The sequence below is a fragment of the Solanum dulcamara genome, chromosome 8 (assembly GCF_947179165.1).
Source record: "Solanum dulcamara chromosome 8, daSolDulc1.2, whole genome shotgun sequence".
Classification (NCBI taxonomy): domain Eukaryota; kingdom Viridiplantae; phylum Streptophyta; class Magnoliopsida; order Solanales; family Solanaceae; genus Solanum; species Solanum dulcamara.
Genome location: NC_077244.1, coordinates 74,932,237 through 74,945,120, shown reverse-complemented (window position 1 = coordinate 74,945,120; position 12,884 = coordinate 74,932,237). Strand labels below are relative to the sequence as shown.

The following is a 12,884-nucleotide window of genomic DNA, read 5'->3' as shown; positions in this document are numbered from 1 at the left end:
CACTTTAATGGATTTTGAAAGAAAAAAATCAAGATTCAAAATGGTAGTAAATGGAGGTGAGCATGAAGAAGAAGAGGGTAGGTGGGTGTGAAGAAGAAAGGGTGTGAGTGTGGGGTGATTTTTTATTTTTTTTTTACCTTACAGAAAATCTGACGTTTTTTTTTGCCACGTTAATTGTAGGGGGTTAATAGTTTCACTTTTAGGTAGTTTAAGTGTGTAATAAATTGCCATGATAGTTTAAGTATGTAACTAACTTTTCGGTATAACTCGGAAATTTATGCATTTTCCCAACATTAATTTGATGTACATCCTAAGAATAATCCTTGTGGTCCTATATTTTTCTGTCTATCATGTACATGATTGTATGCTTGTACGTAATGACAAAATAAATTATTTTTTTCAAATTTACTCTTAAAATTTTTAATATTAATTATTTTAGAATTAAAAAAACATATTTGATGTAACTAATAAAAAATAAAGTATTAAAATGAAATAGATAAGTCAAATTACTCTTCTTATTAATGAATATATAAAAATTTTATCACGACAAGTTGATAACTAAATGAGAACCGGGGGAGCAGTATATAGTACTTCATTCGTGTTTCTATTTTTTGATATTATTTAATTAGGCATAAAATTTTAAAAATAATGATCTTTTTTGAAATTTATGATTTAGAACAAGTCTTAAATATTTATTAGGTTATATATAATAAAATTATTTAAAATATAAAAAAAATAAGTTCTTTTTTTTTGAGATCGAACATTGAGAAAAATACTTCACTTCATAATCGTATGAATTAAATTAATTGATAGTATCACAATATGTCTCTGTCTACGTCCATACAAAATTAAAGAGTCGGAATAATAGCTTAAAAGAAATCAAAAACAATTACGTATGTATATTATATATATATACCTGAACCAACATTTAAAGTTTCAACACAATTTATCCACGTTACACATAGTACAAGGTGAAAGTGAGATTACAGAGTGGTGGTGTTAGTAGAATACTAGAATATATATATATGTTGGAGCAGAATTCAAGATTTAAATTTTATAAATTCATAAATCTTAAAGTTTTTTAAGATTAAATTTATTATATTTTTAAAATTATGACTTTGTATGTTGTTCTTGTAATTTTAATCAACTTCTACATATAAATTTATGCTTCGTGTCGAAAGTATTGAGTTCATGAATGAGTCGGAATCATGATTTATATTTATAAGTTTTAAATTCTAAAATAGTGATATCAAGTGTTAATTATTGAATTCTAAATTTAATTTTTATACCAATTCGGTGAATTTTTTAATACACATACTTCATCCGTCCTAACTTATATAATGGTGTTCAGATTTTGATAGTCCAAACAAATTATGCTTTGACTATAATTTCCACGAATGTAAATTATATTTCAAAAATTCTATATCCAAACACAATCAAATTAAAAAGTTTAAATCTAAAAAAAAAATTATTATATAAATTAAAATATAAAAAATATAAAATTTGAACTAATGTTATTAAATTCGACTGAATTCATGGTTGGCTTCTGACTTCCTCCCTCACTGTAATGTTGTATTCCTTCTGGACGTAGTAATTGCTATATAGTACCAAGTTGGTGAAGGTGGTTCAACAAATAAAGGAAAATGCCTCGATCCTAATACATGTGATTTTATTAAGGGATGATTATACCATATGGCCATCCGGCAAAAGTAATTATCAAAAAATTGATTATCCGTTGTATAAACATGTATAGTCAGTGTATATTTCATGTATAGTTATTTTTTGAGTGTATCATAATGTATATTCAGTGTATAGCTCATGTATAAATAATCTATATGTTGGGTTTGATTGATAGGTTGAATGGAAAATGGAGGGAAAAGAAGTGGAGGGAAAAATGATTTGTTCTCTCTTGGTTTATGAAATAAGCATTAGTCCCACATAGGTGGTGGAAAGAAAAAGTTTCTTACTTAAAAGTAAAAGCACTTCTTCATGTCGCCAAAGGGTCAAGAAGAGGGTCTCCCCTCACGCCGTCGTCTTCGTCGCTCGCTCGGCTTCGGCTACGGCTACGGATTTGGTCAATTGATATGTTTTTTTGGACCAAATTTCCTTTATTTTTTTAATTAATTAATATTATTTATTTATTTAATTAATTAAGTGAAAAATCCTGACCCGTGATCAGACCCGTTTCTTTTCCGGATTAATTTAAAAATATTTCCCTCCATTTTTTCCAACCGATTTTTTGAAAGGTTGCAACCTTGTCCGAAAAGTTGCAAACCTTTTCTCAATAGACAAACTTTTCCCCAACAGGTGCTTTTTCTTAAAAGGTGCAAACAAGCTATATATATCTGTTAATCCTCAGAATGCTCCATACGAAAAATTCTGAAAGACATCTTCTTCTTCTTCTTTTCTGCATTTCTTAAAACCCGTGTGATATACTACTTTCGAGTGGTTCGCAGACACCAGAATTTGCAGTACCTCTATTTTGGTGAGTAAATCTTTCTATCCTAGGAGGAAAGATTTCAAAACCTCGGGTACGTTGAGGGGAATAATTTCCTTAAGGACACACTGTGTATTCAGTGGGCTCGATTTTTTGTTCTGACATTAATTTTTCAGATACTGTTATTACTTTCAGTTTCAGTCCAGATTCTGTCTTTTGTTACTTTCAGTAGTTATTGTTACTGTTTTAATATTTACAATACAGTTTACTAACACTATATTGTATAGTGAATGTATACTTTCTATGATTTTTGGCAAACTATATTGTATAGTTACTGTATATTTCCTACGATTTTGACTATTTTTTTATGTAAATAAACATAGCTATATTAATTGTAAACTAATTAGTTTATTATATATATTTGAAAGTATCACTTTTATTAATATACGATCCACGTTCAATAAGACCACATACATTGGCAGTACTACTTTACTTTCTTCTTATATCAAATACACTAATAATATATATGACGTTGTTCCTTGGTTGGTTATAACTTCGGAGATCGAATTTAATTCTCTTCCGTCTTGAAAGGAATTCTTGTGCCAATCATAGAAGAAAAAAGAGATCTCAATTACTCAATTTGGACTGAATTGAATAAATAGCCGTGTACAATTTTAGATCTAATAAAACGTTATGATTTGATCGGTTATTTTCTAAAATTAATAAGGGATAATGCCTAGACGATAATTTTGATTCAACGTCAAATTGTCCAAAGGCTTAGAATAAGACGAGTTAGGGATTTAGAATGACTTCATTAACTGATCACAGCGTGAAAGACACTTTTGAGTTTTTTTTATAATTAAAATGACTTTTTAAAATAGTCACATCATTTCGATTTTAATTTTTTTTGATATCGGTAAGATTCAGTTAATTTGATATCTTTCTAGAAAATGGCATATAAGAATCACAAGTAGAAGTTAGAACACGATATCTTTCATACTTTCGTAGAACTTTGGCTAAAACTATCAAGACATTTTTATTGTTTAACATGTGACGAAACAAAGAAAATAAATGATGACAGAATAATAGAGATGCATCTCACCAACATGGATTGTGGTGCAGTGATAGAACTGCTTCACCCTTAACCAGAGGTCTCGCATTCGAATAACTGCCTTTTGTGTTTTTTATTTTTGATTTCTCAATCAATGTTTGGAATCTGCATTGAAGTTCAATTAATTTGGATTTATGTAGGGCTTCATTCGGGCGGGCTTCCTACCAAGAATTTTTTTATACCCATGGCTCAAATCCGACACCTCTGATTAAAGAAGAAACAACTTCATCCACTGCACTACATTCTTTAGCGGTATTTTATTTTACGACTTCAAGGTGCACCTTAAGTCTGCAAGCAAAGAGCAGCGAGATAAATTCATAGACTCCTCTTCTTGAATGAATTTTATCAAAAAATACCGGAATATAAATTTTGAAAACTTTGGGATAAGATTTTCAGTATTATGTAGTTATATCATATCTTTTGCCTATTTTGATAATGATTTATTTGGGATGGACATTATTAATTCGGAAAAGATAAGTGCGTAGTAAAAAGCAGTTCATTTTGAACATTAAATGTCTGATTTTTTGATTTCTAAATAATAATATTCCCAAACAAAGCACTTCAAATATAAATTAATGTCAAGCTTCAATCAAGCAATTAAATCTAGAAGAAGACTGATGTTATGTAAAGTAATGGGAACATAGAATATTTTAGATAAGATGTATTTGTTGATAATTCAGAGGGTTGGACAGTTGCTCATATAAAGCACCCAAATTATTAAATGTCAATCTACCTTGGGTTTGTGATATACTTTTTCTTAAATATGCTACTTAGCAATTCACATCGAGGGCGGGGCAGAGTTTTACATTTTCATGAGGTGATTCACTTAAAATATATTTTTTTATAGAAATAAATATACTTTTTGAATTAAAACTATTAAATTCTTCTAAACCTGCACTATAAACGATGTCCACATAAACATTATTTGGTTTCCAACATCATGAAGTAAGCCGGAGTTAATCAAATCTTTTATTTCTCAATGAAATCAAGAGCCCGTTTGGATGAGCTTAAAAAAATAACTTTTATGTATGAAGTACTTTTAGAATTTTGAAATGCTGAAAGTTATTTTCATAAATAAGCAGTTGAGTGTTTGAATAAAAGTGCTTAAATGAGAAAAATGATGTGAATTTTAGGGTTAAAAGAATAAAAAGGGTAGTTTGAGAATTTAGTTAAAATATAAGAGATATAAAGGTAATTTCCATGGTCAAAGAAAATGACTTTAAGCACTTAGAAAAAAAAAGTTAGGAATCCTAATTTTTCATTTTTGACGGACTTTAAGAACTTTATGACTTAAAGTTAACATTAAGCAAACACGTCCAAAAACTAAAAAAGAATTTTAAATTAATTTTGACCAACTTAAAGCACATCCAAACGGTTCTAACCGAAAAAGTAAGGTTGACGATTGAGACAAGACGGGGATAGAATAGGTCAAAGACAACTGATAGAATGGGAATTATACGATACAATTAACTACCTTTTCTATTTTTATATAATAACAATAAAAATAACAATAATATAATTAGTTACTCTTTTTATTTTATATTAACTGAATTTGTGAATCAATGCACATATATTAAGAAAAACATTCAAGGACATAATTTGAATCATACTTTTCACTATTGCCTTTTGTAAAATTATAAATATAACTTTTTCAGTAGTGTGATTTATCTCCTAGAATATATAAAACTTCAATAAATGAAAGGGAAAATATGAAAAAAGTTTCAAACATCCATCTTGAACTTTGAACAATTCAATTATTTTGAACAATAAAAATTTTCTTAAAAATTTAATTAATATGAAATAGAGAAAGTATCTCAAAAATAGAATTTGTGAAGCATAGAGTGTAAGCAGATCATATTTTGTCTTGGAAGGCGAAGAGCTTATTTTTTCGATAGGCTCATGGGAAAAAACACGAATGAAGAAGTCATGACAAAATATTTTAAAAATATATGATAAAATTAAATAATAATTTATAACTTATTTAAGTTTGACCACATTAAAATTAAAAATCATGTGCTCTAATATAATGAAACAATAAAAAATAGTACAAAAGATAAAATTTAAGACAATTTATTGGCAGTTGAGTATCATTCATTAATAAAAACTCAGGAAACATTTATCTATTATAACATATTATCTGTCTTAATTTTAAAATTATAATTTTTATAAGGCTTAGATATAATTTTTTTTCTGTAACATAGAGTTGAGAAAATTTATACCGATAATATATATATTATTTAAATTAAATTTTCACAAGTAGTATATACTAGAAGGTGTTTGCTTGTACATTATCTTTAATAATCAGAGTATTCTTTGAACCAATATACAGAGTATTCTTTGAACCAATATATTTAGGACTGAAGCCTCTCCTTTTCATTTATTTATAATATATATTCATTGAAGGTGTATACATTGCCTCTCCTTTTCATTTATTTATAATATATATTCATTGAAGGTGTACACATGGCTCTCCTTTTCATTTATTTATAACCATTGAAAGGTGTACACAAATGAATGTTTTCACTGCTACATGTTCACACAAACACTAGATTTTTTTCTTAGGTGTAAAAGTTCTTTTATTGCGAGAGTGTTATGTACGTAGCCTTGATAAACCACTCAATTAATACATAATAAAATTAAGTAGGAAAGGAAATACAATAGTAGATTAGTTATGCTTAATCTCCATTTTGAAGTGACAATTTCTAATTCAAATTAATTGTTTTATCTTGGAGTCTCTTTGACCTCCGGTTTTATTATTTGAGGATTGATTTGATATTTGATGTCCGGTATCTATATTGAAGTTCGACTAATTTTGATTCGTGCCACATTAGGCTCCATTTGAGGGAAGCACGCCCTATCAAGAATTTTTCCATACTCAAGGCTTAAATATGAAACTTCTGGTTAAGGAAAGAACAACACCATCCACTCCACCATATTCTTTAATGATCCTTTAAAATTATTGATAAATATTCCGTATAAAGTAACACCAAATTTGATTTGCTAATTTTTTTAATAATTAAATTATAACATTGCGAACTTAGGAGTAAATGTTGAGTTTTTTTCTCCTATTCAGCTCTTTTATTTGGAAGTCAGACAATGACTTTCCAAAATCATTTGTACTATACATGCAGAAAGTAAATTATGAATTCCTCCCACATATTTTTTCAAATATTATAGATTTCAATGCATCAGTTAATTTTGTCATCACTCATGAAATCTCAATGTATCAAATGTTAACCATCTTGAACTTCCTCATTAATTTACAGTATCAAACCTTAATAGGGCATTTACAAAAATTTCAAAAGTTAGGTGGTCGAAACCTCATATTGAAGAGTTTAAGGGGTCTATGCAACATGTTACAAAGGTTTTACATCCTTGTGGCAGTGTAACTACAAAGTTCGTCGGCGGCAGAAAAAGAGGGCGGCCGTGAAAAATGGGGAAGAATGGGAAGCAGAAAAGCCACCAACAGAACCGTAGAGATAGAGCTTACTATCTTGAACAGGAAGAACCAGAATACGCAGCTGCCCCACCTATTGAGTCCACTCAAGAAGACGAAGAAAATGAAGAAGAGAGTCATGATGATCTCAGTTCTTCATTTACAACCAATGATATCCCCTCAAAGTTTTCGTTATACCAACAATCTGTGCAGGCAAGAATACCCATTTGCCAAAATCTTTTCTTTTTAATTATTGAGTAGCTAATTGGACAAACTTGGTTTGTATCTTTTTATTTGTTGCAGTCACCAAAAGGGGATATAAGTTATCTGCAGAAATTCTTCTTGATGTACGTAGGTGGGAGGGTGCCCCTTCATTTTCAGGAAGATTTCTGCGGCACTGCTCTTTTGAGGTATACTTTGAACTACCCTGTGTACTTGGAAAACTGACAATTTTAGCTTATTTGCTGCTCATATGCTCTTTATGTTTAAAAGTCTTGACCATCAATTTGTACATTGCTTGAATCTATAAGGAACCGGAAATTGAGCGGATTTTGGCAAGTAAATCATTGCTGAAGATTCAGTTAAAGCTAATGTATATTACATCCTAATATCTTCAGCAATGATTTACTTGCCAAAATCCGCTCAGCTAATGTATATTACATCCTAATATCTTCAGACCACAAGAGCATAAATCAGGCCATTCTGTTATGCATTTCTTGGAAATGGTTAATGTAGCTTAGTGCGTTAAATTGGGTTTTGGTATACTTTGCACCACTTAACTTAGCTCCTGGATGGTAGGCATTGAAGGATATGTAACTATTAGTGGTCATCCTGTTAAAGTCCATATGGGACTTGATTTCATTTAGATATTTGAGCAATTATAAAGCTGCAAGTCCAGGGAGATCATGGCTGCTGCTGTCCAAAAGCTGGTTAGATTTATGTCCAAGATTTTGAGGTGATGCAGCAGCAGAAGACTCGTTAGTTTAGTTTATCTGCTTTAATTAGTTCTTCTCTGTAGCTGTCTGTTTTATAATATTATTTTACTTTTAGAGTGGCAATTTCTTGTAGCTTGATAATGTTGCCTTCTTGCAAATGGTGTTAAGTTGCCTTTTTGCAAATAGAGTTAAACTTTACCTATCAAAAAACACATGCTACCCGAAAATTGGATTTGAAACTTTTGGTACTAATGATGTTGACAGTCAACATTTATTCCTACCGAATATGGTCCTATATTCTCTTGATTGATGCCTTTTTTCTTGAAATAGAGTATTCTTGCAATTGTTATTTCTTTCAAACTTATATTTAAGCTGACTCCTCAAATTGCATATCAGTTTGTCTCCATGTTGAACTAATGATAGTTTGATACTTATTATCCATACGTGTCACACTTGCCGGTCGAGGCTTGGCCTTTGGTCTCTTGGCCTCTACTTTTTGTCAAGACTAAAGTGTAGTTAGTGGGATTGACCACTAGAACTAAATTGATGCATAGTCCCGACTCATTCCTTTGCAAGCTTGTAAGCTAACTCAACTGTTTCCCTCTTCTTTCTTGTTTGGTATCACCACTTATCTGATGTCGATTTATTAATGCATTGTTTCACCAATAAAAATAAAATAAAATTAATGCACCCTAGTGGTTAATGAGGTGGGTTGATAATCATGAAGTCTCATGTTCAATAACCAATGGAGACAAAAAACACTAGGTGGTCTGTTCTCATCTATCCAAGTCTTGGTGGATAGTGGTAAGCACATATATCTTGTGGAATTAGTCGAGGTGTGCCGCAAGCTGGCCCGGATGCAACAGTTATCAAAAAGAAAAATTAATGCATAGTTACAACTCATTTCCTGTGAAAGTTCATAAGCTAACTCAACTGTTGTTGTGTAACACCACCTATCCTGATGCATTTTGGCAGTACCGAATGGCTCCATAGTGATGCTAGGCGCACTGCTATTGGATTAGATTTAGACATTGAGGCACTTGATTGGTGCATGGAGAACAATGTGAACAAAGTGGGTGCTGATGTCTCTTCCAGAATATTTCTGTTTCATGGTAATGTATTGCAACCTCTTGAGGCCAAATTGGTTAATGCCACTACTCAAAATCTCATGCAAAATGTAACACTAGGAGATAGTGAAGATGATTCTCCCGATCACAAATTGATGAAGGATTTTCAATTTCCTGCAAGAGATATAGTTTGTGCTTTTAACTACAGTTGTTGCTGCCTTCATACTCGCCAAGAACTAGTTTCATACTTCAAACATGCCTTAAGTGCTCTGAACAAGAAGGGTGGTATATTTGTGATGGATCTATATGGAGGCACATCAGCAGAGCATGAGTTGAGGATGCAGAGAAAATTTCCGAACTTCACAGTATGTCTATCCAAACTAAAGATGATCTTTGTCTTATTTCATTGGATTACGTGTACTAGAATCTGGATTTTCACTTTCTTGCCATATTCTTTGTTATTCGATTTCAGCATATAAGTTTTTTCTTGTCACTTCCTTTTCAGGACAATTTGGAAAAGTGCTATAATGAATTTTTTTCAATGTGGACATGTCAATTCTGGGGATGCTGATGCTTTTATGCATTTTTCGTCATTAAATTTTTGGGATGTTCCTGCTTATGATCCATTTCTTTCACTATTTATTGCATTAGAACTCCAATTATTCAATGACATAGTTAAGTCAACTTGCTAACAGAGCCAACAATTCCAAAAAGGAAAAGCCCCTCCATTTATCATCCTCTACTGCCATCACCAACCTGTTCCCCCGACTATGCAACCCTACAGCTCCTCCTCTATTGCCTTACCTCCTTCAAATTTTACAACTTGTTCAATTAACATAGCCATGCAAAACTTCTTTATTATAGAACACGTAAAACATTACATGTACATGAAATTTAATATCATAATCTTTACAAAGAAAAAAAATTTGTATAATCTTTGTTGTCTGACATTTATTTTAAGGTAAAGACAATATATTAAATAAACGAGTTTTGTCTTAGTTACTTTGTATTGTATCCCATCTAACAAAAACTTTATGCTACTCGGAAGGAGAGATAATATAATAAAATTAGTGTCACCATTATTTATTTAGTCATGACAGGCAAGAGAATGATAATGTGAAGTAGGATTTAATCAAGAAAATTAGGGGTCTTGTTAGGGGGGTGATTATGTGGTTGAAAAAATATATCAAACCTTCGAGACAGATTCTAGTGGTACTTACTGAGGGATTGTATGTCATTGATTGAGTATTCAGCTTGAGCATTTTCTCTTTTCCCTTTTGGGTTAATGGGGTAAGTGACCATGGAAGGCCAGAAGAGCTGTTGAATACTGTTTGATTTGATTCAGCAGTTTTTTCTTTTAGCTGAAGTGGCTCACTAGAAGATCGAGATCAACTGACTTGGTGTATTAGACAAAACTGAACCAAAAAAGCCCAAAACTTGGACAAAAGTGCAAGAAGCCATGTTGATGCAGATGGATTCATGTCACGATGATTGTGTGTTCCAATTTACATCTAAATAGCTTACTGCTTGTTGACAACTGGCCTAATATATTAATTGCAACTGGTCATGGAATGGGGACAGGAAGGATATCCTTACTAATGTTGATGTGCTAGAGCTTAGTTCCTTTTGGTTAATTACTTCACTTAGAAAAGAACATGCGCACCCAGAAGGAAACTTTTGTAGCGAATCACTGGCTTTAGGTTTCTTTATGGCATAAATTTATATATTATGATGCATTTGGATGAATGGGGTCTTTTCCTGAAAATACAGATGGTAAGCCATAACCAGGCCTCTGGGGTGGACATCCTATGTAATAAGTAACTCTTTTTATTTGTAAGAACTGTTACTTCCAAACAACTTGTGTTTCAAAGAACAAAAAAGAAGTCGTCTTTCCTGATTCATTCACTAAATGATCGAATTGTAAACTGTGCTGTCCGTTTCACAGTATGTTTGGGAGCAAGCTGAATTCGACATCATTAAGCGGAAAACAAGGATCAGCCTCCATTTTAATATGCACAAGCCGCAAAGAAAAATTCGCCATGCATTTTCTTATAGCTGGAGACTGTAAGTTACTTCCTCATTCTATTATGGTACCTTTTCAATTGCTATTGTTCATCTAATACCGTGTAATGTAATTCTTGCGTATAGGTGGTCATTGCCTGAAATCAAAGACTGCTTGGAAGAAGCTGGATTTCAGTCAGTCCACTTCTGGATCAGACATATGCCTGACAGCGAAGAAATTAGAAGCACATATGGGCTAACTGCTGGACGAGACATAAAATATGAAGAGGTTACGAGTTTTCAACAACAAGATTCGTGGAACGCATACATTGTAGGTGTTACATAACTGCTACATCTACCTTGTTTTCATGAAAGTGAGTTTCGGTAAGAAGTTATTCTTCATTTCATCTGAAGCTAGATCAGCGGATTAAATTGCTTGTGTTTTTTTGGATACCTTTTAGTGCACAAAAAATGTTGTACCCTCATCTGTTACTTTCCTTACCAGGAATTAATTCAGTTAAGCCCGTGTGATCTCTGAATATAGTGCCTCAGTTCTTGATTGAGAAGTAAGCTTATAATCTTCTTAGAATTATAAAAATCTTTCAATTTACTCAGATAATTAGATAGTGAGGCCCCAACAATCAACATCATAGGGGAGCAAAACTGTTAACAACAACAACATACCCAGTGAAATCCCACAAGTGATGTCTAGGGAGGGTAGAATGTACATAGACGTTACCGCTACCTCGTGGAGACAAATTTTGTAGCTAAACAACAAAATCTGTCACTAATCCTATTTAGCTACGAATTTCTTGTTAGCTACAAGCAAAATAGTGACGGATTAGCGACAAAGTTTATAGCTAATTCCATTTTTTTAAGAAAGTAATTAGAGGCATACTTTGAGATAAAGGAATAACAGTGAGTGGGTAAGAGATAACCATATTCACACCATATGTAGCTTGTTGATTAACTTGATTCCAGAATGATGAACTGCACTTTCAAATGACTATGATTTCATTTCGGATAGGAACAACAACAACGACCCAGTGCAGTCCCACAACGTGGGGTCTGGGGAGGGTAGAGTGTACGCAGACCTGACTCCTATTAAGGTAGGACGACTGTTTTCGAAAGACCCTCGGCTCAGTAAAATAAAAAAGGAAGTCAGATAAGAATAAGAAGTTCAAAGAGATAAGGAATAGGAAGTAACGAAAGCAAGCCAGATAAGATAGAACATTCAAAGTACAGAAAGTAATAAATAATAATAGACATCAGACCACATGGAATGAAATCATATCATATACTACTAAACAGTTTAATTATTTGCTTAAACATACTTTTCGTTGGTTTTGATATGAGGAAAATTCTAACTTCCAGTATATTTTGGTATAGGTTCGAGACATTTAGTTTTGAAGAAAAAAATAATTTAATCTTATTTGACTCTAAAAATTGAAATTGTCAAACAAATTGAACGAGACAAGCACGGTCATTGATATTGATACCTTTGGGCCCTGGCAATGACATCCTTTTTTTAAAAAAAAAATAAAAAAATAAAAAAATATTAGTATTATTTCTTCAATGATAAATCATGATGGTTTCAACCTGGATTAAATTTTGACTGCATCATTGTAGTAATTATCCATTTGTTCCAAAGGCGTGCAAGTTGACTGAAAAGTTATTTTTGTATGATAAGGATGGGTAGAAGGATAAAAAATTATCATTAGATTCTTGCTGCTTCTCCAAAAGAAAAAAAGAAAAAAGCGTGCTCGATAAAAGTTAAAATGAAAACAGAAGTTCCTTTTGAAAATCAAAGATCGAATCGTTTGTTGCCAAAAAGCAAAAAATCAGAAGAACAGTATTGCTAATGCTCAAAATTTCAAGACGTTTAAAGTTCGCTATT

At 31.8% G+C, this 12,884-nt stretch overlaps 1 protein-coding gene across 2 annotated transcripts; it reads left to right on the top strand.

Moving 5' to 3' along the window:
• The first annotated feature begins 6,796 nt into the window (after positions 1-6,796).
• LOC129900647 (uncharacterized) lies at positions 6,797-11,526 on the top strand. Of its 2 annotated transcripts, XM_055975662.1 has the most exons (6): positions 6,797-7,197; positions 7,288-7,394; positions 8,895-9,031; positions 9,107-9,351; positions 10,932-11,050; positions 11,135-11,526. In XM_055975662.1, exons 1-6 carry the CDS (start codon positions 6,982-6,984, stop codon positions 11,331-11,333), a joined length of 1,023 nt encoding a protein of 340 aa, XP_055831637.1. In that variant the 5' UTR covers positions 6,797-6,981; the 3' UTR covers positions 11,334-11,526. The 2 variants fall into 2 exon arrangements, with proteins under 2 accessions (XP_055831637.1, XP_055831635.1); XM_055975660.1 differs by having other exon boundaries at positions 8,895-9,351.
• Positions 11,527-12,884: the final 1,358 nt, after the last annotated feature.

Excerpts from the sequence above, each read along its gene's own strand:
- LOC129900647 (XM_055975660.1), top strand. The coding sequence starts at position 6,982 with ATGGGGAAGAATGGGAAGCAGAAAAGCCACCAACAGAACCGTAGAGAT. Across the intron at positions 9,352-10,931 it reads GAAAATTTCCGAACTTCACA|TATGTTTGGGAGCAAGCTGA; the intron begins GTATGTCTATCC and ends TCCGTTTCACAG. Across the intron at positions 11,051-11,134 it reads TTTTCTTATAGCTGGAGACT|GTGGTCATTGCCTGAAATCA; the intron begins GTAAGTTACTTC and ends TCTTGCGTATAG.